Source organism: Halichoerus grypus, chromosome 7 (genome assembly GCF_964656455.1).
Source record: "Halichoerus grypus chromosome 7, mHalGry1.hap1.1, whole genome shotgun sequence".
In the NCBI taxonomy this organism is placed as follows: domain Eukaryota; kingdom Metazoa; phylum Chordata; class Mammalia; order Carnivora; family Phocidae; genus Halichoerus; species Halichoerus grypus.
Window position 1 is genome coordinate 131,442,411 of NC_135718.1, and position 27,991 is coordinate 131,470,401.

At 47.4% G+C, this 27,991-nt stretch overlaps 2 protein-coding genes across 6 annotated transcripts; one reads left to right on the forward strand and one right to left on the reverse strand.

The window, feature by feature from the left end:
* Nucleotides 1-929: 929 nt before the first annotated feature.
* RHEX (regulator of hemoglobinization and erythroid cell expansion) lies at nt 930-18,298 on the forward strand. 5 transcript variants are annotated; one of them, XM_036077217.2, is made up of 8 exons: nt 930-1,041; nt 2,391-2,545; nt 3,104-3,194; nt 13,846-14,101; nt 14,324-14,424; nt 15,435-15,563; nt 16,865-16,935; nt 17,483-18,298. In XM_036077217.2, exons 4-8 carry the CDS (start codon nt 14,091-14,093, stop codon nt 17,681-17,683), a joined length of 513 nt encoding a protein of 170 aa, XP_035933110.1. In that variant the 5' UTR covers nt 930-1,041; nt 2,391-2,545; nt 3,104-3,194; nt 13,846-14,090; the 3' UTR covers nt 17,684-18,298. The 5 variants fall into 5 exon arrangements, with proteins under 5 accessions (XP_035933110.1, XP_035933113.1, XP_035933111.1 ...); XM_036077220.2 differs by having other exon boundaries at nt 13,964-14,101; XM_036077218.2 differs by lacking the exon at nt 2,391-2,545.
* A 6,146-nt stretch (nt 18,299-24,444) lies between these two features.
* Nucleotides 24,445-27,907, reverse strand: AVPR1B (arginine vasopressin receptor 1B). Its single transcript, XM_036077183.2, has 2 exons — nt 26,968-27,907; nt 24,445-24,807 (listed from the first exon to the last, which is right to left on the reverse strand). The coding sequence occupies exons 1-2, from the start codon at nt 27,905-27,907 to the stop codon at nt 24,485-24,487; spliced, it is 1,263 nt and encodes a 420-aa protein (XP_035933076.1). The 3' UTR covers nt 24,445-24,484.
* Between the last annotated feature and the right edge of the window lie 84 nt (nt 27,908-27,991).

Genomic DNA, 27,991 nt, shown 5'->3' on the forward strand with positions numbered 1-27,991 from the left:
TTAACTTTAAACAAACTTATGAGATTTTTGTTTCAAAAAATTAGGTATTTATTATTAACCCGATTTTACAAGTGAAAAAACTGAGGATCGGAGAGGTCAAGCAGCTTTCCTCAAGTCACACAGTTACCAAGTAGTGTAGCAGGGTTTAAATCTGAGTATATCTGATTCTGAAGCCATGATTCTACACTGATTAACTTGTCCTGAACAGGGAGGTGACATCACATAAAATTCTGCTTTCTTTGTTTTATAGCAGGATCATTTTATCCTCCTCATGTCGTCTTCACTACCAAATCTGAATCCTGGGGGTTTAGCTTGAGACCCACCAAAAGCCTGCAATTGGACTTCCTTGCCTTCTTGATGTGATCATAGAAACTGCAACAACTGTCTTGGGTTGGTGTCATTTAATGTTTAATGGCAAAGAAATTGTCCTTGCAAAACGATCCTCATCTGTTGCCCTACATCCCATCCACGATGTCTTAATCTAGGGCCACATCAAACACAGATTCAAAGATGGGCCAGGCTGGAAGGGACCTTTGCTAATATCTAGAGACCTACTTCTTCATTTTATAGAGGAAGAACATGAGTTACCTGATGGGAAAGTGGTTTGTCTGAACTCATGCAGCAAGTGAATGCGAGAGGTGGGATTTGAACCCAGGCCTCTAGACTCCTCTGCCAGTGCTCTTTCCATGCTACCAGGCTATGTGCATATTTGTGGTATTTAAATGTGCATTCACATGGAGATAAAGAGACTACTAACTTCCTCCATCTACGTATACTGTCTGCAGAGGAGCGGGTTAGAGCCATGCTGAGAAAGATAGAAGGTGTTATCTATTGCTTCACTCTGCTCTCCTCAACTGAGCTAGATTATTATCTTCCAAGCAGCAGGCCCCCGCCCTCTTGGCAATGGTGAAACATTTGTGACTGACGTCCAATGACTGAGAAGCTCCTGGGTGGGGCTGGGGGGTGTTGGTGAGGACAATGTTTCCATCAGGACGTTGTTGAAACACAAGCTGGGGTGAGACTTTGCTTGTGGTCCCGGGGGTAAGTATCGTCTGGGGAGGGAGTGTGTGTCTGTGAACATAGACGTGCAGAAGTCTCAGAGGGGATTCTCTGTCTGTGTGCTGGGATTCCAGAGGGTGGAAGTCAGTTGCATTCGGCTTGGAGGCGGCCTAAGGCTGAACAGTTTGTCCTTGATGGACATTAGTCTCTTGTTCCCGAGACCTAAGATGTGTCTACGGTAACAGCACTGGCAATCAGGGCTCCGGCTAGAAGCCGCATAGACCTTGGATCCAGACAGAACTAGAACCAAAGAACTCTGCTAAACCTGTGTAAGCCTCAGTTTCTTCTTTTGTAAAATGGGTATACAACCACCCACCTTCCAGTGTTGCTATGAGGATAACAGACAAGTAGTAGATTTGGTGCCCAGTGAAGCGCTCCATCAATAATAGCTATTAATTAATCACTCTTTTTTTTTAAGTCAGCGGGGAACCAGATCCCAGAGAACGTCTCCCTGCAGGAGTATTTTCTTTAAGATTTGTTCTGAGTTGCAAAAGACTGGCATATATGCAGGGAAGGGACTGGGGTGGCAATCTGAAAACGTTGTGAATGGGAGTCAGAGAATGCATGCCGTCACAGAGGAAGGTCATGGAATAACTGCAAAGAGTGATCCGTGACCCTTACTTAGAGTTTACCCCGAGCCAGGAACTGTCCGAAGAGCTTTACATAGATTAATTCCTCTTATCCTCACAGCAACCCCGAAGACGCCAGTGCTGTTAATAACACCTCTTTACAGTCGAGGCAACTGAGGCACAGAAGTGTTAAGTGACTTGACCAAAGTCAAACAGGGAAAGAAAAGCTTCTGGAGAACGTTACTACAGAGTGTGTTAGTTGTTAGTGCAGAGTGTGCTTAGTCTGGGAGTTTCAGGAGGCTCAGTGCTTGCAAGTGTCGACAAGGCACTTGGGGAGGACTTGGTGATGGGCCCACTGTTTCTTGCTCTGTATATTGACCTTGGTGTTTAAGCTTTGGCAACTCTGCTCAAAACCCTACCTTGAGTGGGGTCGGATGTGCAATTGGCGGGACCCAGTGCAAATGAAAATCTGGGGTTCCTTGTTAAAAAACTATTAAGAATTTAAAGATGGCAACAGCAGAGCAGTAAACCAATCCAGGGGCCCTCGCCCCACTAGACTGCATAGGTGGCAGGCGCATGAAGCCAGCCCTGGCCCTGAGACCCAACAGTGAGGTGGGAACAGTGCTGGAAGTTTCCACAGTCTCACTTACCCCCCAGGATAAACTCTGCGAGGGAGACATTTGACTTCCCAATGAGCGGAGGAGAGACTGAGACTCAGGGACATTAAGTGGCTTCCCCAAGGTTAAACAGTGTTTCTTCTAGGTAAATGGACTGAATTGCAATGTGTACAGAACGTGACAAATTGCTTCTCCTACACATCGTTTCTAAGTCTTCTGCCAGGAATTGTGGAGTATAGAGTATGGACAACATGGTCCCAGCCATCAGAGCACTCACAAACTGAGCATAATCTGTAGAAGGTACTTAGCGTCTCTGAAATTTAGTTGGGCAATCTATCAAACAGGATGATTTGGCCCTTTCGATTCACCCGGAGCTTTGTGGGAACCAGCAAAAATGAATCCACGAATACTGCTGAAGTTGCTTGCAATTCTTCGGAAACTTGCTGATTTAGGCTTAGAACTAAGTTGCATTTGGGTTGCATTTATCTCAAGTAATTTGCTGATAAAAAAATGCTTTCCCCAAAATTATGAATTAGAAATTTTGAATAATTTGTTTTCTTCCTTAAAACTTGGTGGTGCCCGTCGCTATAAAAGTGTATTACTAGAGATGTGGCGTATCTGGTTGAAATTCAGAGTTGCTATTTCTGGTTAATTTGAGTCTCTCATCATTTATGTCCATGTTAGACTCATGGAATTCTAGAACGACGGCACGTCAGAACTAGATCTATTTAGCACACCACCCCCCTCAGTTTTAGACAGAGAAACTGAGGCTCAGAAAGAAGTGACATGTTCAAGGGGGCTGAACTTACAAAGCCACCAAGCTGGAGAGTTGATGTGGGTTCTCATTTCACATTCCAGATGTGTCCCAGCCATCTGGGGTGAGACCCTTGCCATGGTAACCAGCACTGAAGGGAATCCAGAGACGATTTTTCAGACACCCAGGACAAAGGTGATGTCCTGACTCTCTGTCGTCCCCTTCCCCATGGTGTTTGACGGAACCCACTCCTCCTTTCTCACTGTTGGATATCTTGACCTTCTCTGTCCCCTGGTGCATGGACACGGCGATAGTCATGGGAGCAGGGACTGTTTAGGACTGAGGACTTCCCAGGACCATATGGCTTCGTATCTTGGGTTGCTTATACCTCTCATCTGAAAATCATGGGTGAGCCCCGTTTTCTTACAGGGCCCTCTGGAAATGGGTGTGTTTTTATAGTTAAGCCAGTTTGTGTTGAATCCTCTGTTTGGGTCTGAGGATCATTCCCTGTTGAGCACCTATATATGCCAGGCACTCGACTAACCTTCTTAAATATTGTGTGCAGTATGGTGAAGACTCTGGGCCCAAACAGCCTGGGTTTGAATTCTGTCCTCTCCAAGGGGTTTCTCATATGTAGAATGGGGACACTACCTCATAAGTTTGTTATTATGATGATTAAACAAGATGATTAATAGGGACACCTGGCTGGCTCATCAGTAGAGCACGTGACTCTTGATCTTGGGGTCGTGAGTTCGAGCCCCACATTGGGCAGAGAGCCTACTTTAAAAAAATTTAAAAATAAAAAATAAAAATAAATAATATATGCAAAATGCTTTGCATGATGCTGGCACATTACAAGCCCACGATGTGTGAGTTAAAAAAAATGAAACAGGTGCTGTCCCCATTTTTCAGATAAAATGCTGAGGCCCAGAGAAAGAGAGCAACTCATAGCTAGGAAGGTCAGAGCTGAAATTCCAAACCCAAGCCATCTGGCCGCCGAGTCCCCGCTCCTCACCATCTTCCTACACTTACTTGTGAGGCTGCCTTGCAGTGTATCCAGCTTTCTCCCACCGTATCTTATTTACGTATGGCCAAATTTATATGGAAACTTGTTGAAGACAGCGGCTTCCCCTGCAGCCAGGGCTGGCAGACGCCTTTTGCCGGACTGCCCTTTCCCTCCTTCTCCATCCATCCATTGCCCGTTCTTCAAAGTTCCTACTCAGTGACTCCTCTCTGAGTGTTCTGTTGAGTGGGGATCAGTTTTCCCTCCGAGATAGTACATATTATGGATACTACTCCTTCATCATGCTTTGTTGTGACATCTCTTCTGCTTTTTGATTTTTCACATATTAATGTCTTGATTTTTCAAGTACAATGTGAGCTTTTGAATGCTCAGATGGCTTTCGTCCTGTCCATCAGACTATTTCACACAGGGCCACGCACCTAGACCACTCAATATATATTTGATTGGAACTCACACATGTAGCTGATTATTTCAGTGTTTTATTAACATGGTAAAATACAACTTAGGTTGTAAATAAATTTTTTATGTAGATAAATTTAGCACTATGCTAATTGAGGGACTCAGAGTTTCCAGGCTTGTTTCAATACTCTTAAAATATTTTTTTTCCTGATTAGAAAAAAGATATGTTAATTGCAGAAAACTTTGACAATGACAGATAGTATAAAGAGTTAAATAGGGCGCCTGGGTGGCTCAGTTGGTTAAGCGACTGCCTTCGGCTCAGGTCATGATCCCGGAGTCCCGGGATCGAGTCCCACATCAGACTCCCTGCTCGGCAGGGAGTCTGCTTCTCCCTCTAACCTTACCCCCTCTTGTGCTCTCTCACTCTCTCTCTCTCTCTCAAATAAATAAATAAAATCTTTAAAAAAAAAAAAAAAGAGTTAAATAAAACATCGTCCACAATCCCAATACCCAGTTTTGTTAACATTTAGGTATATTTTCTTCTTTTTCCCCTTATTGAACAAAGTACATTTAAGTGAAAGTCCCTATTTAATTTCCATTAATTTACATTTGTGAATAAATCTATATTTGATAGGCAAAATTACTGTCAATGAACTATTCTGGATTTGGTGAACCAAATCAGGTGACTGGGGGTTATTACTAAACTAATATAATAGACAAAAAAGTTTAATGACCCAAGGTTTTCTTTTTTGTACAAATTTTTATTCTTTTTATATTTTTTAATATGTTTTGTATGTAGCTAAATAAAACTGCATGGTACTTCTTCATGGAACAGACTCCTTCCCCAGATTAATTTTTTCTCAATATAATTTTAAATGTTGGTGTAATATTCCATTCTATACCTTCACCGTGATTTATTTAATCTTTGTTTTTCAATTAGATTGTTTCCCATTTTCACTTTTATAATTAGTAGTGGGTAAGACTACCTTGTAATAATGGCTTTGGTCCCATTCCGGATTGTTCGTAACTTGTTCATTCCATGCCTTTTACCAACTGGAGCTGTAAGGGTTTTTCTCAAGAATTTTTGTAAAAGGGCCCCTGGGAGGCTCAGTCAGTTGAGTGTCTGCTTTTGGCTCAGGTCATGATCCCAGGGTCCTGGGATCGTCCCATGTCGGGCTCCCTGCTTAGCGGGAGCCTGCTTCTCCCTCTGCCTGCCACTCTCCCTGCTTGTGCTCTCTCTCTCTCAAATAAATAAAAATCTTAAAAAAAAATTTTTTTTGTAAAAAAAAAAAATCTAAAACCTTTTAAAGTTCTGTATTGCACACGCTTGTTCTAGCATTTTTATCTATTTGCCTTTAAATTTTGTTTATTTGATTTAAATATATGAAGTTTTAATATTTTAGAGTCAAATCTATTTTTCCTGTTGCTTTGTGATTTCTTCCATTGCGTATAAGCTGAGAAAGTTTTCTCTCATCTGGGATTTAATAAATATTATTGAATATGTGAATATCCAATCCATTTCCTTCTACTTTTAATGCCTCAACTTGAAAATATTTACTTCTTTAATCCCTTTGGATTTTATTTTGTTATATCATGTCTGGATGCGGCTTATTTTTTGTTTTTCTTAAAGGTAGCTAATTCATTATTCTGTGCGCAGCATTTCTTAAATGACGCTTTCCTTTCCTCCCACTGCTTTGTGAGACACTTTTGTGATTTATTTGTTATACATCCCAGCGAATTTTTTCAAGTCTACACCACCCTTTAAAAGTGGTATATCAGGGAGCACCCGGGTGATGCAGTCGATTGAGCGACCGACTCTTGGTTTTGGCTCAGGTCGTGATCTCAGGGCCGTGAGATGGAGCTCCGTGCTCAGCACAGAGTCTGCTTGAGTTTCTCTCTCCATCTCCTTCTGTTCCCCGTGTACTCACTCTCTCTCTCAAATAAATAAATAAATCTTAAAAAAAAAAAAAAAAAGTGGTATGTCAGGAACCTGCCTGGTCACAATTCCTTTTCACACATGTTTCAGCTCTTCTCAACCGTTATTTTTTTTCCCCAGGTAAATTTTAGAATTAATTTGGAGTTGTAAAAAATTCTCATTGTAGTTTTGATTGGCGTTATACAGAACCAACAAATTAATTTCAAAGTGATTTTTTTAGTCTTTTGGATTCCCAATCGAGACATCATGTGTCTATTAGTTTATGTCTTTTAAAAATTTATTTATTGACTTATTTTTTAAAGATTTTATTTTTAAGTTTCAAACTCACAACAACCCCGAGCTTAAGAGTCACCTGCTCCACTGAATGAGCCAGCCAGGCACCCCAATTTTTAGATATCTCAGTACATTTTTATTACTTTCTACAAATTATTCTTCAAATTATTCTTAGCTCCATCTGGTGTGATGGCTGCTAAGCTCCCTGGTTCACCCTCCCTGCAATTCCATTTCCTAACTGGTTATTGCTGATATAATAGGGAGAATAGCTGATAATTTTAGAATATTACCATGCCCTCAGGACTTTCTCGAGTACTCTCATCAATTTCACTACTTTTTCAATTGATTCTTTGGGGATTTCTAGGTATAAAATCATGTCTTTTGCAAATAAGGGTGAATTTGACTTGCCCTTGCCCCAAACCATACCTTTATTGCTTTCATGTATCAGTTAATAGCCCAGGCTCCAGCACCAACCTGCCTGGGCACAAAGCCCTGTTAACTCTTCTTATCATCTTGAGCAAGTTATTGAACCTCTCCGTGTCTTAGTTTTGCCCTCTATAAAGTGGAAATAATAATTATACTTCAATTAAAAAAAAGAAAAGGAAAAGAAAAAAATAGTACCTACCTCTTCGGTGGTTGTGAGAATTAGATGAGAGATATATATAAAAGTATCTCAGAACATGCTCAATAACTATTCCATATCCTTATTATTATTGGAGGTTGGAGGTTGGAGGGACTTCCAACCTCCTAGAGTTAGAATTGCCAGGATTAATCTTTTTAAATGGTTACAGCAGACATCCTTGTTCTCAAATAACTGCTAAAACATTTTACCACTTGTTAAGGTGTTGATTATTGCTATAGAAGAGATATTCTTTATTATAATAAGAAGTCTCATATTCTTATTTTATTAACTTACTTGATTTCATCAGATGAATGTTTTTTGGCATTTTACTGAGATCATCATTTCAAAAACTTGATCTAAATAGATGCTCTCTTCATATTATGTAAGAGGCAGTTCCCTGTAATGATTGAGAGCTGAGCTTGGTTTGAAATTTGGCTCTTCCAGAGGAGGGACCAGGGAAAATTGCTCAACCTTCCCAAGCCGTACTGTCCTGTCTAGGAAACAGGGATAATGTCTATTCCTGCAGAGCGAGAACATAGAAGAGCATGGTAAATACTCAACACTAGTTTTCATTATTGTCATAGTTGATTTCCTGGATGTCCTGGAGTAACTTCTTGATATTATCTTATATTTACTTCTGTATTCATAAGTGACATGATCCTGCAGAGTTTTCCACCTTTTTTCTGTGCCCTGGATCTGAATAATAGCACAAAAATTACGTGTTCCTCAAAAGTTTAAAATAACTCATTTTCTAAAACTATTAGGACACAGATTTTGAGTACATTAATTCCAATAATGCTTTTAATTTCTAAATAATAATAACTGTCATTTATTGCATGCTTATTATTATGTAACTAAAAGCTATAATAATTACTTCACGTAGCTCATCTTATGTCATCCTCAGAGGCAAGTATCATTTATATTTGTCTTATTCAAACCTGAGAACTAGTTATTATTGCTCCCATCATACAGATAGGAAAACTGAGGCTTTGAGGAGTTCAAGAACTAGACCAAGCTCATGCAGGGAATGAGCGAGGATGTGAACTCAAGCTGACTCCAGTTCTCTGCTTTTCATGGCTAAATACCATGCTGCCTCCCAAACGTCTTTCTTGTTGCTTTGTTTTGATTTTGGTCTCTTTAAGCTTCCTGTGCCTTATGGAATCAATTTTGCTAATTTATATTTTTCTAGGAAATCATTAATTTTATTGAGATTTCATTAAAAAAAACAAACCTTAGTAGCCTCATAATTTTTGATCTCCTCTGTTTCTGTGGCTATATTCATTATGAGTTTGGCTTATTTATGTTTCTTCCTTTTCCTGATTATTCTAAAGTGCATCTTAAATTAGGGGAGAAAAGTCTAGTAACGTGGAGGAGACTGGATGATAGTATAAAATGGAAACAGATTTTTTCTTTTAAAATATCCCATTTCCACCCAAATTTGCTCTCTTCCCCCTTCCTTACTTCAGTCCTTATTATTTTTTGAAAGATTTTATTAATTTATTTGACAGAGAGAGAGAGAGCACAAGCAGGGGGAGCGGCAGAGGGAAGGGGAGAAGCAGGCTCCCTGCTCAGCAGCAGGGAGCCCGATGCGGAGCTCAATCCCAGGACCCTGGGATCATGACCTCAGCCAAAGGCAGATGCTTAACCGACTGAGCCACCCAGGTGCCGCCTACTTCAGTCTTTAAAAAGCAGAATGCTTGGAGCTTGAACGAGCCTGAGGAGGACTTTCAAGTGTCCAGCCCTTCATTCACCAGGGCCTAGAAAGGACTTCTACTTGTCTCAGTTCCACGGTGAGCAAGTGGTAGGGCTGGGAGGAGAAGCCATGCTCTCATTTCCTTGGCTTGTTCTCCTACATCATTCAGCTGTGTTATCGCTCAAAATTTTAATTTTAAAAACAATAAATTAATGAAGATTGCAAAAAAAAAAATCTTTTTAAGGGATGACTGGGTGGCTCAGTCAGTTAAGCATCTGCCTTCAGCTCAGGTCATGATCCCAGGATCCTGGGATGAGTCCTGCGTTGGGCTCCCTGCTCAGTGGGGGGCCTGCTTCTCCTTCTCCCTCTGCTGCTCCCTCTGCTTGTATTCTCTCTCTCTCTGTCAAAAAAAAAAATTGATAAAGCCTTAACAGTATTGATAGCAATTATTGATTATTATAATCCATATGGTTTTCATATAAATGATCTTTGATTATGCTCGTGTTCTAAACCACTCTTCATAGGATGATGCTCTCCAAAGAAAGCATGTCAGGCAGGAACGAGGTGTGTCTTTATTATTTCACCTCAATGTTGGGCGGTATGGACTACAAAGGCCCCATGAAAGCCCCTCTATCATTAGAAAGGGGAGGCAAGGGGCACCTGGGTGGCTCAGTTGGTGAAGCATCTGCCTTCGGCTCGGGTCACAATCCTGGGGTCCTGGGATCGAGCCCTGTGTCGGGCTCCCTGCTCAGCGGGGAGCCTGCTTCTTCCTCTCCCTCTGCTGCTCCCCCTGCTTGTGCTCTCTCTCTGTCAAATAAATAAGTAAAATCTTAAAAAAAAAAAAAAAAGGTGGGGGGAAGCAATATGATGGGATCCGGGCCTAACTGGAGGTCTTGGGATTTCCACGCAGGCTTGAAGCAAACAGAGCAAATGCTCCCAGCACTCTGTGGGAGTGGGGTTGGCAGGTCCCTGGCAGAGAGCTACATTAGTGTTGGTTTCGGTGTCAAAACTCAGCACGCGAAAGATGGCAGGACAGTCCAAGTCTTGATGATGGAATGAGCCAGTGGCAAACTCTCTCATGGTCCAGGCAGTTTTTTCAGAACCTAATTACCCTAATTTGCTCATTTCCTTGTTATTTGGTATGTGTGTGTGTGGGGGTGCAAATGAGCAGATGTTTTTGCCCACTGTCTGATCAGCAATCTGCAATTAGACCCCAAGGAACAACCTGTTCATTGCGGTTAGGGGCCATTAGCCACTTAAATAATGACATCTGTCATCATTTTCATACCTCATCCTGTCCCGGATCTTATCTACAAACTAGACTCAACATGAATGTCTGAGTTCCCTAAAACAGACCAACTCGATTTTAATAGCTCTCCTCTAGGCGCCATCTTGGTGAAGCATTTCACATCTTCCTCCATTTACAACGGGGTTAGGTCCCCATAATCCCATCATAAACTGAAAATATCCTAAGTCAGAAATGCATTTACTCTCCCTAATGTACTAAACATAGCTTCGCCTAGCCCACCTTAAATGAGCTCAGAACACTTACATTAGCCTACGGTTGGGCAAAGATCATCTGACACAGAGCCTATTGTATAACAAAGTGTTGAGTATCTCACGTAGCTTATTGAACCCTGCACTGGAAGTGAGGAACAGAACGCTTGTAGGGGTACAGAAGGGTTGTGAGTGTATAGATTGTGGACTCTCGTGGTCGCATAGCTGACTGGGAGCTGCCCAGCATCAGACAGGGTACTGCATGGCTTATGGCCAGCCCATGAACAGATCCAAATTCAAAATTCCAAGTCCAGTTCTACTGAATGGGTATGCTTGTCACGTCTAGAAATCATTAAGTCAAACTCTCGTAGGGGCCCATCCGTAATCACTGAGTGCTTCCCACATGCCGAACGTTGTACACTGGTCTTTAGGAGCAGCACAGGGCCTTGAGCCCACACAAGAATGCCAACAGGCAGGTGCTGTCATTCTCCCCACCTTCCAGTCCAGAAGCCGAGGTCCTGAGAAGTTTAATAATTCCCACTTAGAAGGGGACAGAACTTGGATTCTTACTGACGTCTGTTGGAGTTTAGTCTATATCCTGGCCCAGGTACTGTGTGTCATTTGGCTAGTAAGATGTTCATAATATGTTAAAACGATGGAAGAAAGTATAGGCATTATAGTTTTGTATAAAGAGCCAAAATAAGACATCGGTTTTAAAATAATGGAACACTGATTTAATGCAGTGATTCTCAGCTGGGGGCAAGAGTTGCTGCCTCGGAGTGGGGCATTTGGAAATGTGTGGGGCCACTTTTGGTCATTTTGGTTGTCACATTAACCTGTTATGATGGTGGTCTCCCAGGATGCTGAATGTCCAGCACAGCGCAAAAACAGTTTTAGACAACACCGAAAGATCTGTTGGCGCTAGATCTCAGAAAGTGCTCAGAAACACTGATAAAGGAAGAGCAGTAATTCACAATGATGCCATAAAACTCAAGGATAGCAAACTCAAATGGCTTCAGGGGTCAGTTAGGGACTGAAGAATCTCAGGGCATCGAAACCCAAGTCTTGAGAAAGCACCTCATCAAACAAAATCACCTTGGTGCCGAATTATGTGGCCTGTGGGCCTCCAGTTTGGAGCTTTATTAATGGAGGCTTTTCTGATCTGGAAACATGTTTATGATATAATCAGCGAGGAGGAAAAGTTGCTAATCAGTATGATGCCGTGTTTAGAAAAGATTGTATAAGTGTATACATATATTTACACGCACACATATACAGAGTACCTATAGTTATGAAAATATGTAGAAAATGTTACGGAATAAAATGCGGGTGGTTTTGTGAAATGTTTTGCTTATTTGCATTTTAAATTCCACCACAAATGTCTGTTGGTTGTTTAATTTTTAATAAATAAGGAGAGAGAGGAGCCTTAAAAAATTAAAATTTGAGTGTGGTTTCAGAACGCAGCCCTTAGTGGCTTTCTGTCCATCCCCTTTGATGAAAGAAGGAGAATAATTTCTGTGATTAAGGACAAATGAGACACTGAAGATGAGGTAATCAATACTAAAGCACTAGAGCGCCTTTAAAACTGGAACAACACTTGGTTTCCCAGACACACTGGCCTCGCTTCTAGTCCCATTTTCATGTCTTTTGTGATTCAATAAAGCTCTCCTGGTAAAGGCCAATCGCCCTTTTGCAGCTGCCCAGAAATCAATACTGGAAATTGCTTGAGAAATCAGTACCTGTCGAAATTTTAAGAGGGTTTATCCAAAATAAGGCAAGGGCAAGGCATTAAAACTATTATCTATGCCTTTTTTCAATCAAGTTGCCCAGTCCTTCAAGATCATTGTTTTTTTTCCTGAAAAATCCCCGTTTTGCTTCGGCTCCATCATTTTTGTGTTTTATTTCCAGCTCTGCAAATTTTATTTTGTGCACAAGTCATTTTTAACTGAGCTTTCTTTCTGGAGTTTGCTGATCCCCGTGGTGGGGCGGGGGGACGGAGGGGGGTGAATACTGGATTTTCTACCCACTTGTCTATGGACGTTGGGAACTTCCTGGAGTCCTTTCTCACCCTGTCTGGGTTATGTCTACCTCCTGCTCCCCCGTAGCCCCTTCTTACCAGCACCTGATGTTCATGAGGCAACCCGACACATTCAGCTAGAAAAGCAAAAGGTAGCGGGAGAAGTAGCTAGAACTTATTATATAGGAAAGGGGGTGGGTTAAGGACGTGTGATGAATAAGTTGGCTATGTGTTGCTTCCAACTTTTGATCTTCTAAAGTCACTGCCAAAGGCTAGCTTTGTAGGTGTGTGAAAAGAGATGGTGGTGTTTTCTCTCTGGAAACTTCCAACTGGCCAATGCCCACAGCCCTGGAGAGGCTTTGGTGGCAAACCCCACACATCTTCCTGCCCATCACTGCCTTCTCTCTCTCTCGACTCTTGGTCCAAGTTCTGATCTTAGAAAGCCCCTGTGTGAAAACCACAATAAAAACAAAAGTTTTCAGGACTTTCCACACCGTCCTTAGCACTTGGAAATGCTGATGGGGAAAATAAGCCCCAACGGCAGTCAAAGTCTATTAAAGGTTTACGGCCTGCAGCAGGAAAGTAGGTTGTTGTGTCCCCGTCTCAGTGCCGAGTAAGTAAGTATCCTTTCAAAAGCTTTGAAATTGGGGCGCCTGGGTGGCTCGGTCGTTAAGCGTCTGCCTTCGTTCGGCTCGGGTCCTGATCTCAGGGTCCTGGGATGGAGTCCCACATGGGATCGAGCCCCGCATCGGGCTCCCTGCTCCGCGGGAAGCCTGCTTCTCCCTCTCCCGCTCCCCCTGCTTGTGTTCCCTCTCTCGCACTGTGTCTCTCTCTGTCAAATAAATAAATAAAATCTAAAAAAAAAAAAAAAAAAAAGCTTTGACAATATCCTGCCTTTGTCTTGTAGTAAACTCCATATTCAGCAACATGCTGATGAAATGCATAAGCTGATTTTTAAAATCAACGTATTCATGGGTATAACAGCATCCAGCGCCTTGGTCCTAAAACCCCATGAAAGCACGCCTGGTGTGTGTATTTAAGACCTGGCTTTCCTTCATGACTCTCTGCCGCTGTATTTGCTCGACCGGAGCTCTTGGCACTTCCTGCAGCAGACGCTCCGGGAGCTGAGAAGAGGGGTTGAAACTGTAGCCTTGGGTTCAGAGCCCAGACCCAGGCCGAGCCGCTTGCCAGCTGTGGGACTTCAGACGTGTCCCTCTGCGGTCGCAATCTCATAGGCTCGTTATTAAAGGAGGGCTCGTGACATCTCAGCCATGGGGCCGCGTGAACGAGGTAGGAGGGGGCTAGAGCTGAGGCCTGCATCGAGTGAGTGCCCCCCCCCCCCGCTGCTGTCAGGTGCTAATATCTAACGACTGCCTATTTTATAGATTCAGAAACTGAAATCTGGGGACAGGAAAGCCAGTGACCCCGGAGCAGCCGAGTTTGCCCAAGGGGAACTGGGGTGTAGAGCCCCAGAGTCCTGAGCAGCCCCCTTGCCTCCTGCAGTTCTCCTGGACGGTGGTCGCACTGTGTGCGGACCAGGTGCCCAGCGGGGTGCCCCCCACGTCTCTTCCTTCTGCCCCGGAAGAGCCTGAGGCTCTCTGACGCCCCGCCGCCACCCTGCAAGCTCATCATGCTGACAGAGTGAGTGGGGTTCCAATCGGGCTGATGGGTGTAGCTGGCTTCCAAGCACGTACACCACCCTCCCTGGCTCCCCGTGTCTGACCATCCAGAGAGGCAAAGGGACCGGCCTTGAGACACACAGCAACACCGGATGGCTGTCTCTGGCTGGGGGGCCGGGACGGGCGTGCAGCTGTATTGGAATCTCTGCAACCTCTAACTCTGACCCTTCTCCTTTCCCAACAGAAGCATGAAGCTCTGGCATGGATTAGTGATTGCAGTGGTGTCGCTCATCCTACAGGCCTGTCTCTTCGCTGCCATCAGCTACCTGCTCAGCAGGCACATGGGTAAATGGCCTGGCATTCTCTTCCCTCCTAGCCACTTGCAGGGACCATCCCCGAGCCTACAGCAAGATGAGCCCCAGAGTACCCCAGAATACCTACTTGAGGATCACTGGCCAGATCACCCCTTATTGGGTAATCCCCACTCTGACCCAACTTATTTCCGGTTGGGAATCACAGCTCAGAGTCCTTCCACCGTCCAAACCTTCTACCTAAGACTAGCTCTTGCAATGCTCATGAGGGTGGGCTCATTTAGCCTGGGTCTAACTAATTTTCTTCATCACCACCGAAGGACTCAACGTGAAGAAATGGCTTTGAGTTCCAACGGAGGGATACTAAGAGATTAGCTTAAACTCTTGAACTGATTCGCAATGGAAAATAGAGAAGTTCTGTTCTGGGATGGCATTATAATTAGGGAAAGTAAAATAAAGAAATAAAGGAAGTAAATAATGAAAGGCTTCTCGAGCCATTCATTCTTTCATTCATTCGTTCATTCAATACAACAGGGAACAAAACAAAATTCCCTGTCCTTCTCTAACTTACATTCCTTGGGGGGCACAGACAACAAACTAGATAAACAAGTAATATACACGTGTGTTAGATTATGGTGAACGCTAGGGAAGAAGATGAAGCAAGGCAAGGAGAGAGGAACTGGATGATGGCCAGCATCACTGACATGCTGACATTTGAATATAAACCTCTGGAAGTGAGGAAGTGAGCTGCATTTGCAAAGGCCCTGAGGCAGAAGAGTATTCGGTAGAGAACAGCAGGAGCGGAGAGGCCAAAGTGGCTGGAACTGAGAGAAGGAGGAACAGTGAGGCCATGGAGGCCCTTTGGAGGCTGGGATTTCAGCTTGTACTCCAAGCCAGGTGAGGGGTGCTGCCGGGTTTTGAGTGGGGAGCTGAGGCTTGAAGAGGTCCCTCTGAATATTTTGCCCTATCGAGGGCAGTGCTCAGAGACAGGATGTGCCTGACCTGGAGAGCTGCCACTTTTGACCCTTGCCCTGTCCCCTTTAGCCAAGGAGAGTGAGCGGACACTGAAAGGAGCCAGGCTCCAGGCCCCAAGGCCCAGCGCTGCCTACCATCAGCCACTTGCTGTCAAGGAGGAGACTCCAAGCATTCCTGCGTCTAAGCCCCATCATAAGCGTGAGTGATGGGGCACCGGGGGCGGGGGGCAGTCTTGTCCTAAAGCTTCTTCTGCTCCGTCTGGGCCCCCCGGGGAGCCGCCCTGCTGCAGCCCAGCTCTGTCCTCACCTGCCCAACCCCCAGCTGGAGGATTCCTTGCACGCACCTCAGGGAGGGCCTGGCCAGCCTTCCTTTTTCAGGAAGCTGCTCTTCCTGTCACATGGGGCCCATCTTGTTGGGTTTGTGTGGGTCTAAATTCTTTTCCAGGTTTGGTCCAGTGGGAGCCACTGCAGAGGGGGCTTGGGCTGTCTCTGCTCCTGTCTTTGTAATACTATGGCTCCTGTTCTTCCACCTGGCCCGTTAGTGGGGCAGCCGAGATGTCAATGGCCTCTGCCTTCCTCTGGCCATGGGATCTGGGGGTTTTAATAAATACGAGTCTTGGTGATGGTTCAAATCCCCATCCCCCCTCCGGCGAGTGAACCGACAGGAACACTACCCTCTTGTTTTCTCTCTCAGAGCTGGGGAGACGCACCAGGCCGCCGTTCACACAGTGGAAATGGCTGCTTCCACAGCAAGACAACTCCCCCAGTCTACTCACTCCCCAGAGATCACACTGTTTCCCATGGCTAATCTCTTGATTGCTTTGCATTCGCTCCAACCTTCTAATTTTATCTTTTCAGTTGGAGGGATCTGGTGGTCAGGCTTCCCCGGCACTGAGATAAGAGCTCCGTGCATGTGAGAACCAGAAGAGAGCACTCATGTGAATTCAGTGAGGGGTGCTGGCCTTGTCGGGACCCTGGCCCTAGAGCTTCACCGGAGCCCGGCCAGAGAATCCGAGACTCTGGTTGGCAGGGACCTCAGAGATCATCATCCAACCCTTGCTTCACAGGGAGCAAAACCAGACACAAAAAGGGATGTCACCTGCCTAGAGTTAGTGATGGGTCTAGAACAAAACCTGTGCCCGGGACTGCAGAGGCCCAGCTGTTTGCCTGGGGCCGCTCTGTGTCCGCCTGTCCCTGCTTGCCCCTCCCACCACAGCCCAGCCCTGGGGTGTTGGCTATTGGTTTTAGATGGAGCTGGACAGAGCAGAGGTGCCTGAACTCTTGGGCACATTCCTGCCTATTTGGGGGGGCCCTTTCTCCCCCACCCTTTCTTTGTTCAATTCCTTCTTTCTTTTTGGGGGGGGCTCTGTATCTCTCTTCCCCTCTTGGCTTTGTGAGGCTGGTTCTGCCTGTCTTTGTCTTCTTCTCCCTTCCATTGTGTCCATCCCCTCCTAACACCCCCTGGCTTTCCATAGAAGAACAGTTTCTATTTCTCCCTAGATGACAGCGATACATCCTCAGATAGCTCTGACAGCTCGGACAGCTCAGACAGCTCGTCTCCAGCCTGCCAGGTAATGGACACCCCTAGTGATCCCAGCCTTTCGTATGCAGTTGGGGTCCTTGCTGTACAAGACTGAGCACCACCCAGGCCACCCCAGCTACAGAGATGGGAGCAGGGAAGGCGGGGCTTCTTGAACCTTTACAGCATCCTTAGGTGATGGGGGGGAAGAGGGGCAGGCTCACGGCAATGTGGGTCATCCACCCAAAAGGGGGTCTGAGTAGCTGTAAAAAGGCAAGTGCCAATGGGTCACCTCCTTCTCCCCGTACCCCGGTCACTGGGTCAAAGTCCACTTTGAGTCCTGACCTCACTGGGATTCAGTCTCCACATCTTTCCTTAAACCCATTAATTCCCTACAGACAGGAGGCACGAGCCGTGGGCAGTCTTCCCCATTTCCCCCTTCCCTGCTCTCCAACCCAGGTGCCTGGGAGCCAGCTTCTTTCCCTTCCAGCCTAAGGGGAGCCAAGCCTCCTAGAGTGAGAGTTTCGTCCTGGGGTCCCCCCTCCTCCAACCCTGGTAGGAACCTTGACCCATATTTCTCTCCTTCCCCCCAACCCAAGGCCACCCAGGATATGAATTACACACAAGTGGTCTTTTCCACCCCTGGAGAACTAAAAAATGAATCTGCCCTGGACTATGAGAACATAAAGGAAACCACAGATTATGTGAATGTCGATCTAACAAGTCGCAAGCCCAATTTCTGGACTTCTGCAAGCCCTGACGACTCCGAGCCGGTGGAATACACTCAGGTGGCCATGTGAATTCTAGGTTTTTAATGGGATGCGATTCTCTAGAAATTCTCGCACTTATTTTGTAGGGGAAGGACTTTTTTTTTTATTTTTGAACAAGGCATAGGAGAATAAGTAGGCCTGTATCTCGCTCAACAAGAAAGATTCAGTTCAGATGTCAAGAAGAACTTCCAGGATCAGTATGAATGAGTGGAGATATTAGTAGAGAAAGGCAGGAAAGTCTTTCTCCATAGAAAATTGTGAAAAATTTTTTTCATCAGCTGTAGTAGAGTTCTGTTTGGCAATCTTACCATGAAATGACTCTTTGAGCTCTTTAATGTTTGGCAACCGACAACTTCCTTAAAAGTTTTAAATAAAATGGCGACCACCGCATCTTCGTTTCCTCTTGCCTAACCCTGCATGCTGCCCCTTTTCAGGGCTGTCTCTTGCTGAGCAATGCTGCTCTTCCCTCAGCACTGTAAGTAGGTCACTCAGAAAGCTCACCATCATTCAACCTTTGAATTCCCTGTTTCTTAGGCACGAAAGCTGACAGAGTTCCAGTAAATACCAAAAACTAGCATCACAATCTGTGATTCCAGGGGAAAAAAATCTCCCCAAATTCAACCCAATAAAATGCAATATTCTTTTCTGGTTTGTTGTTTGTTGGTTGGTTTTAAGCTCATTAGGAATAAAAGGGCACTTTCTTAACTGGATGAAGAACAGCTTATCTCAAATCAGCTGATGGCATGATACTTATCGGTAAGGTCCTAGACGCAGTTTTATTGAATCATGAACGGAGTAAAAGTGTCCACAAGCCTGTCATTTCCTGTCATTTCCTTCATCTGACAAGGCCCTAGAGGTTCTCATCGGTGGAATAAAACAGCTGACAAAAATAAGGGCTATTACTGTTGGAAAGGAGGATAAAATTAGTCATCGTTTGTAGCTACCCTCCTCCTACAAAACCTCAGAGAACTAACTTAACATGTTTTAAAACTGATAACGAGAACATATCCAATATACTTTTCCCAGCAGCCAATTAACACATGAAATGAAAAGAAATTTGCTCACAACAGCTAAACAAACATCTCAAACAATGGACGCCCTAGGAGCACGCCTCGCCAAATTCAAACCCTAGAGGAGGAGCCTTCAGGTCTTGGAGACGATTTGTTACCTGGGCTCCACCTGCTGGCTGCCAACGACCCTTCTAGCCCTGGTACCGAGAGCAGGGGCCGCTTTCATCTTCCCAGGCTCCTCTTCCCCAAGATGATCTGAAGACACAGTTCTGGTTTGGGTGTCTGAGGCTGTGCAGTTCTTTTTTTTTTTTTTTTTTTTTTTTTTTAAAGATTTTTATTTATTCATTTGCGAGAGAGACGGAGAGAGAACAAGCAGGGGGAGAGGCAGAGGGAGAGGGAGAAGCAGGCTCCCTGCTGAGCAAGGAGCCCGATGCGGGACTCGATCCCAGGACCCTGGGATCATGACCTGAGCCGAAGGCAGACGCTTAACCATCTGAGCCACCCAGGCGCCCTGAGGCTGTGCAGTTCTGCCGGTCTATGTGTCCCTCCACCTCTTGGCTATCATCGTGGTTCCTCTCCTGCTACGATTTGAATGTCTGTGCCCCCTTAAATTCCTATGTTGAAATCCTAACCCCCAAGGTGGTGGCATTAAGGGGTGGGGTCTTTGGGTGTGATTAGATGGGGAGGGTGGTGCTCTCACGTGTGGGATTAATGCTTTTGTCAAAAAGACCCCACGGAGCTCCTTAGCCCCTTTTGCTTTGTGAGAATACAACGCATGTGACCTCTTCAACCCCGAAGAGGGCCCTCACCCACCGTGCTGGCACCCTGATATTGGACTTCTAGCCTCCAAAACTGAGAGAAAGGAAGTTCTGTTGTTTATAAGCCACCCAGTTTGTGGCATTTTGTTATGGCAGCTGGAACGGACTAAGACATCTGCTTAGAAAGCTTTTTTTAATAGGGAAAAAGAGATTTTATTGATTAGAGGGGCAGAATGAGGAAGAAACACCCACAATGTCACCACCAGCAACACTGTCTTTGCATCTAGAAATGAAACTCCACTTCTTATTGATCTCTTTGGAAAAGGAAAAAAAGAATTTAAGGGTGTGTTGAAGAGGTTCAGATGAGTTGCCATACACCCAAGGGAGGCTGGGCAGGGCCGCTGCTGAGACAGTTCCCACACCAGGAGAGGGGACGATTGAAGTAGCGCAGGTAGAGGGCCTCCTTTCCGCAGGATTCTGTAAAGGTTGGGATTCGGAGAAGCACACATTAAAAGAACACTTGAACATCTGGGTGGGTGAGGTCAGGGCACTTAGGACCCAGTTGTGGGGGCAGGAAAGAACACATACCAAACATGTGACAAAAGGGAATTAACACAAAACAAGGAAAGCAGACCCTATAAATGTTTGGGCAGATTGGGTATGGACTGTTGAGGTCAGACGTCATCAGTGAAAACATCCCAGAGAAGGGTGATTTCTGATCTCAGTTTAGAAAGAAGGCTGAAAAATTGATTGATGGGAGAAGAGGCAGAAGGAAAGGGAGCAGGCCTACCCGATGCAGGCTCTCCATAAATGCTCCAGGGACTGACCCGTCCTGAACCACAGGAGTCCATGCCTGGGCCCCCCGGAGCAGGGAGTTGAGGTCGGCGAGCACAGAGATCTGAACGCCACTGACCGTCTGATTAAGGTCTCTAATGAACTCCGCTATGATTTGCTTCCAAGGTATGATATTTGTAGCAAACAAATATATCCTGGGGGTTGTAAAATTAGCCCCTGGCCCCACTGTTCATCCATTCTTGGAGGATGCTGTCTCTAAATAGACTTGAACATGAGACTCTGCCCAGTGACGAACAGAGATTGGGCTGACCGTGGACGGTGCAGCTGACTTCTGCAGATGCCCTGATACGGGAAGAGGAGGGCTGATTTCATGTCCTAAGGCGTTCGGGCCGACTGATGACTGAGACCAGCTAACAATTTGAAGTGATCCTCAAATTCATTGCTAACCATGTTGCTAGAAATACAACGTCCTTTTTACCTCCATGAACTTGGAAGGTCAGCTGTGGAAATCTGTATGAATGGTCGCCTGTATGAGTAATCACCTTTTGAGGAGCTCAGTGTTCAGCAAAATGAAGTCACTTTTTCCCACGTTGTAGGCCATCGGAACATCCAGGGAATGGCCATGCTGCCCCACTCCCGATTCCCCCGTGAGCGTGGACTGGATAAAAATCTCTTCAGATTTATCTTACAAGATACAGAGAAACTGGTTTGCTACTGGTGACAAGTAGATGGTTGATTACATGCCAATAATGAACTGGGACTTTATGGTGGACCAGAATAAATGTGACCTGTGGCCAACAGAGTCTTGGTCTAAAGGAGCCAGCATCCAAGTGCCCACTGGAACCGCAGCAGAACTCCATGAGTGGTGCTCGATTATTGGCCAACAAGACCCGTTAGGGTAAGGAGGTGTTTTATGCCCACCATCAGTGGGCTTTTTGCTCCTGGGATCAGGACACACTTCTGGGCTCAGAGGGGCTCTCAAAAGGCCTCCTACTCCAAGCCCCGGCCTCTAAAGTGAACACATTATAATAACTCCAGCTCATCAGTGTTTTTGAGGTCCCACTCACTCTCTCAAACACTCATCTTTTCAGGCAAAAATTTCTACACTCAGTCCCTCACCTTGCCCTTGTTCTTTGCCCTTTCTTGACAAATACATCCTCCATGAGCTTAGAGAGAAAGAAGCATGTGTCCAGGTTATCTCTGGAGAACTGGGTCAAATGTAGGAGCCAAGACTCCAGAACTGTAGGGAAAGGTAGTAGGTATTAGAGCTGAGAGGCTGAGTGACTTTCCCAGCCTTCCCTGGGAGGTCAGTCAGGTCGCTTCCGACTCACTTTCAGCTCCATACTGCCACCTTGTGACTCCAGGGCAAATCCCAGGACACTCTTGTTTCCCTCTTAAGTGGGTGGAGGTCGCTCCCCACCCCCTCAAACTCTCTTCTCCATCACTACCCCACTCAAGGGGAGCAAATCGTATTTCAGATTGAATATCCCGTTGTCCCTGCTCCTAGGAAGCAAACATGGCCAGAAATTTCCTGGTTATTAAGGAGTTTTATTGGTCAGTTTTAACCCCATCTCTGGATGCCTGACCCAGGATCGAGCTGCTGCAGCCTGGGCTTAGTCTAGAGTCCCTTGATAAATAAAAGACCTATTTACATACAAAACACAGACACAGATATCTGGAAACTTACTGGCCTATACCAAACATAAAAAACCATTCTGAGAAATCTCCATAGTCAACCATTCACCTTCTGCTGTTCTTGGCCCTGCCCACCCCCTACCCCTCTACTCTCATGTGGGGCTAAGGGACTGAAGTACTGTATTCTACAGAGTCCACAGGATGGCATAAACATTTCACAAAAGTGCCCAGCCAAGAAACAGCCAGTTCCATTTCTCCTGGGGTTAGCTGTCAGAAGTGAGATTAACCCCCCCAGACAACAAGAGACCTTCCTTCATGCTTCCCATAGGAGGTTACTCACTAGATGCAATCTGGAGCCGGGCCATCATTATCTTCCCTGTAGAGTGTTCTATGGTCTACGGTCTTACAGCCCACCACACCCCCCCAACAAGATGGGCATTGTTGTTTCTATTTAAGGAGGAAACCATTGCTCAGAGGGATTAGAGGTCTTGCCCAAGATCATACAGATAGAAGAGGGACAAGAGCAGGACTCAAACCCGGGTCTTTGGAGTACAAAGCTGGTGTCCCTTCTACCTCCCACTTATCACGATGAGCAACGGATCGCCCAGTACTGACTTGGGCACGAGGGACAGGACCTGTGGTGTGAAGGGGAGGGGCGGTTGGCTTATATATGCAGAGCAGGAGAAACTTCAGCAGCTCATGCTGGCATGGGAGGCTCCTAAGCCCAGCTCCACCAGGATGGATGGACGAGGAAGAAGTGGTTGGATGTCAGGGACTGACATGGGCAATAGAACGCAGTGAAGAGAGACCATGGGCCCTCACATCTGCCTTGAGCCTTGGTCCCATTAGGGTCTGTGTCCCACTCCCTGGTTCTTTAGCACTGAAGGCTAGGGACACTTTGCTCACTCACAACAGTCAGTTTAGGTTCTTTTAAGGAAGCCAAAGGAGCTTCTCAGAGCTGAGTGACCTCTTAAAGCTCAAACTTACAGCCATTTCCTGCAGTTCCCTAGGAGTAGGGGGCAGAGAACCTGTTCCCTGGAGCTGCTCTCAGGGGCTCTTAATTAGATTAGCAGCCCTTCCACTAGTAGAGAGCTCCTGGGTCTACCAACCTCTTTCACATCCATGGTCCTATTTGACCCTCATAACAGAGATGAAGGATTAGCCAGCATTCTCCCCATGTTGGTCATCAGTGGTGGCAGAACCAAGACCCGGTTCTCCTGACTTTTCAGCTGATGCTCTTTCCACCATCAAGACCATCTCTTAGATTAGAAGTGGAACTGGGTGGGGGGGGAACCACCCCGTGATCTAAATCCCACTGGAGATAATGAGGAGGAACAGGGCAAAGCCCCAGAGTCTACCAGCTCGGCTGCATCTCCCGGTTTCAGTATCACAGAATTGAGGGCAAAAGTAGACAGTATGGCCATGGCGGGACCCACAGTCACCAGAATTGAGTCAAAGGGTATAAATGTCATTGTCATGAAAATCCAACAATTCTTCTAGAGCCTATTGGTTAGAAAAGGCTCTACTGTAACCCCATGCCCAGTCTTGCAAAGTCATGACAGGGTAGAGCTGGGAAAGACCTTATGGATTATCTCTGTCCTAATAGGTGAGAAGCTGGAGGCCCAGAGAAGGGAGAGGACCTGCCCAAGGTCATACATGCACCTGAAGGCAGAGCTGAGTCTCAAATCCTGGGCTCCTGACTTCTTCACAGCATGCATGGCTTGTAGGGAAGCTATGAAAAGCCTCAAGGAAATCCAGAGCCATGATCCAGCCACACTTTCTATAAGGATGTCTCCTCTGGGCCATCCCAGAGGAAGGCACAGTGTGGATCCCTTGGGGGAGGAAAGAGAGCCACCAACATGGGCTGCCTCAGAGGCTTCGTCCGGTCTTAATCTTATTGTGATCATTTTCACCTTCTTTCCTCCCCCCCTCACATGCCCCCTCCCAGTGGGTCACACCACTGAGGGCCTACTTTGCCCTGTCACCCATCCTACAAAAGTGGTTGATATGGGGAGAAGAAAAACTAGCATTTGTGGAATTTTTACTAGTAGCAGGTGCTGTACTAAGTCCTGCCCCCCCTTCAGCAGACAGGCAGGCGCAGCGGGCAAAGCTGCTAGACCTGTGCCACCCAGCCCCCCTTCGGTTTCCTTCATGAAAGGAGCCCCCCCTGCACAAGACAAACAAATCTAGGATCTAGATAGAGAAATAGGATCCTTCTCACAAGTTTTCACTTCTCCCCGCTCCTGGTTGCGCTGCGTGTGCTAGTCAGGTTAGGATGGGGACAAACAGTCAAGGCGGGAGACCAGCCCGAGTCCCTGCCACCTGCGGACCCCCAGACAGAGCCAGCCTAGGCCTGCCTGAGACCTGGGGCACCGTACCCACCACATGGGTGGGCTCCCAGGCATGCTGTGAAGGCGCAGGATCAGGGAAGCCGATGCTTTGACTCTCTGATTCCCAGGGTGTGAGATTGGGAGCAAACGAGGGTCCGCCCGCAGACCAGAGGCACCTGTAACCCCATTCTGGCCCCCTCACCCTGCCTCAGAGTGGGCTCCCCCCAACTCCAACCCTGGCCCTTTTACACCCAGTGCTGAGATGAGCAGAGATCCTCCGCTAGCCCCGCGAGCGAGTGTTCCCTAAAAAGCGATGGTCTCAGTGGAGGCTTCGCCGTCCACCTGCGCTGAGTCCTTCGGTGAGCCTTCGGGCCCAGGGCCCCCACTGAGTCTGGGCCTGAGCGTGAGGGTGCGCAGGCCGCTGGAGCGGGTCAATAGCGTGGTGCGGCGGCTGGAGGGGCTGTCGCCGGAGAGCTGCTTGCGGGGCCGGGGTCCCCCGCAGCAGGCCAGGTGGCGCAGGGGCCGCGGCCGCAGGTGGCTGTTGAAGCCCATGTAGACCCAGGGGTTGCAACAGCTGCTGAGGTTGCCCAAGAGCATGGAGATGGTGAAAGCCACGTTGGTTGAATCTGTAGAAGGATAAACACAAGAAGCCTTAGAATTACAGAGCTGGATGGGACCTGGGAGAGAGTCCAAGACCCCACTGAGAAGAGGGGGAGACTGAGTTCCCAGAGAGGAGAAAGGACTCATTTGGGTTCTATAATTAGAAAGGAGCACAGCTGGGACTTGGAGCTGGGACTTGTCTGTGGGTCTTGTCTGTGACTATAGGGTCAGGGTAGGAGCTGAGGTTTGCTCCAAGTTGACTTTCGAGGTGTAAACATAGTCAGGGACAGGACCAGCCCAAAGAGGACACGGTGTCTTTGTTCCCAAACCTAGACCTTGAATCCCCTAACGGATGGAGATCTAGAATGAGACACTTCTATTGTCATGCAGGGAAAATAACTATGAGTCTAGGCCAAGTTCAGACCCCTTTGAGCCCCATTCTCATTTATGTCATAGATACGGGTACGCCCGGTCCTCTGGATTCTGTCCTCCTTCACGCCTCTGGGGCAGTGCCACTCATCTTGTCACTCAGGCGTTGAGCATGTGAGCGCTGACAGTGCCAGGCCATTGCTGGGGGCCTGGGAGGGCAATGAACCCGACCTCCCCGCAGGTACCATGGCATCAGCTCCGACTGCACGGAGGGGCAGCCACTGGGAACAGGGCACCCAAGTGTCCCCTTCCAGATGAATACTTGTTCTGTGTCCTCAGAGATTATACCCAGGGAATGCACCATCCTGCAGGGAAAAACTAATTTCTTTCTTGTGCGGTCAAAATGGGAGAGTGCAGACTGATAAAATGTCTTCCAGACACAAGACTCTTTCTGCAGATTACATGGAGCTCCATAGGCCAGTAGGACAGCTTCCAGGGCGGACTCTGACCTCCTGCAGGACGCCCCACGTTCCGGCCTGGCACAGGCTGCACACTGTGGTGCCTTCAGCAGAGGCCATGGCATCACGGAAAGCAAGGTCAAAGCTCTAAGGAATCTTAGGGGCTATGGCACAGACGTGAAGCCGGGTCCACCGACTCTAAGACAGCCATCCTGCACCCTTGTGCAGTTTCAGCCAACAAACTCAAAGGCAAAGCTTAAGTGCCTACTCTGTAAAGCACTGTGAAATCTCCAGATTCTCTGGTTCCTTGTGCACCTCACCCATAGATGTGCTCGTGGATGCGGCTACTCATAGCCCAAGCAAAGGGAAGACGCGGGGTCAGAACGTTTCAGTGAAGACATGAAGCACAGTGGTGAGAAGCTGAAGGCATCTGGGCCTGGACTGACCCATGTAGGGCAGAGAGGTGGGGGCAGGGGGGAGTACCTATAGGTGGAGGAAGGACCCATCCCAGCAACAAACAGAGTCTCCTTCATTTTCCCCACATTCTGGCCTGCTCCCCAGTTCTCAATACCAGGGAGCTGTGGAAGATGTGGGAAGTTGCTCTGGCTAAGGGGGTGGTGTTCACCCTACCCGCTCCCTAGATTAGGCCAGGAGCTGAGGGGTTCCATGAGTGCCTTCACCTGGGAAACATCTGTTTGATTGGGCCCCCTCGGAGCCAGGCCCGGTGCAGGGGCTGGAAATGTGGCCCGAGCACCACGGTCTGCAGAGGCTCCACCTCTCAGCCCTTGAGGGCACTGCATCCCGGCAGGAGCTCAGCTGACCTTCGGAGCGGGAGCAAGGGCAAGGAGACAGGCTCCAACCAGAGACTTAGGGACAAGAGGCCAGGAAACCAGTGTGCTATGGAGAGGAACTGGGTGTACTGGAAAGTAGGTTTAAAGTAATGGACCTCAGCCGCTCGAAGGGCCTCCAAGGGCTTCCAGTTTTCTGAGAGAGCACATTGTCTTGTGAGGTAACACGTTGCTCCTGCCCTCCTTGCTCAGAGAGGCCCTTGCTAATGATAAATCCGTCTCCACAGGGGACAGTCATATTTCACTAAGGCCACATAATATTTTTAAGTGTTTAAATTAAGTGCCTCAAACTTAAACGATGGAAATTTTACATAAAAGCTACTCATGGCATCCGTAGGCTGGGTCGGAGCTGTAGCTGCCCCTTTGCGGGGGAGACAGGCACCACCTTTCATAATTCCTTCGCTCATCTGTTACCGGCCAGGCCCTGGGAAGCTTTAGAACCCTGTCCTAAGCTTGCTGTTCTCCCTTCCCTACTCCTTTCCACTCCCCTCCCCTATAGACACACACTTGCCTTCATCAGGGGCATTCTTGTCCCACACAGACCACATCTGGACGCTGAAGAAGGGTGCCCAGCAGGCGATGTAGGCCAGCACAATGACAAAAGTCATTTTCACGGTTTGGATCTTGGCCCTGGAGATGGTGCTGATGCTGCTGACTCGGGAAGGCAGCCCCAGTGTGGCTGCAGCTGGGCCAGGAGGCGAGGTCCTGTCCCAAGTCCTGCAGCCCCTTCCTTCCACCTTCCCGGCCTGGGTCTTGACTTTTAGGTTCTTACAGATCTCGTGGTAGATGAGGCTATAGCAGGCTGTGAGCATGGCCACGGGCAGGACAAAGATGGCCAGGGTGGTCCAGGTGATATAGACCCGAGGGCCCCAAGGGACGCGGAAGTCTGCCCAGCAGTCCAGCACCCCAGTGCCCTGGATCACCTCCCGCAAAGAAAAGATGAAGACCTGAGGCAGGCTGAGGACGGCAGCCAGCAGCCAGGGAGCAGCGATGAGCGGGTAGGTGGACTGGCTGGGCTGTTGGAGGCTGCGCAGGGGGCGACAAACAGCCAGGTAGCGGTCCAGCGTCATGGCCAGCAGCATGTAGGTGGAGGCGAACATGCTGAGCACCTGCAGGTACTTGACGGCCCGGCAGAGGAGGTCAGGGCCCTGGAAGCGGTAGGTGATGTCCCACAGCAGCTGGGGCAGCACCTGGAATAGCGCCACACCCAGGTCAGTCAGGGCTAGGTGCAGAACAAACAGGTGCATGCGGGAGCGCTTGCGGTTTGGCTGTCCCAGGGTCAGCAGCACAGTCAGATTGCCCCCTGTCGCCAGCACCAGGACGGTGGCCAGGACAACGATCTCCACCTTGGCCAGCTCCTCATCCCGGCCCAGCCAGGGTGTGGTGGCATTGGGGGCGGACAAGGTGCCCCGGGGAGTGGGGTTGGCAGCCCAGGCAGGCCCAGAATCCATGGCTGACTTTGCTGGGAGGGAAGGGGAGGAGGGAGAGAGAGGGACGGACAGTGTGGGGGCAAGTGGAGAGGTTTGATGGCTGAA

What these genes read in the sequence shown, in the direction of transcription:
- RHEX (XM_036077217.2), top strand. An exon ending in CCTGCTCAGCAGGCACATGG is followed by an intron (nt 14,425 to 15,434) that starts GTAAATGGCCTG and finishes TGTCCCCTTTAG; the next exon opens with CCAAGGAGAGTGAGCGGACA. An exon ending in GCTCGTCTCCAGCCTGCCAG is followed by an intron (nt 16,936 to 17,482) that starts GTAATGGACACC and finishes CCCCAACCCAAG; the next exon opens with GCCACCCAGGATATGAATTA.
- AVPR1B (XM_036077183.2), bottom strand. Translation starts at nt 27,907, where the DNA reads ATGGATTCTGGGCCTGCCTGGGCTGCCAACCCCACTCCCCGGGGCACC. An exon ending in CAAGAATGCCCCTGATGAAG is followed by an intron (nt 24,808 to 26,967) that starts GCAAGTGTGTGT and finishes ATCCTTCTACAG; the next exon opens with ATTCAACCAACGTGGCTTTC.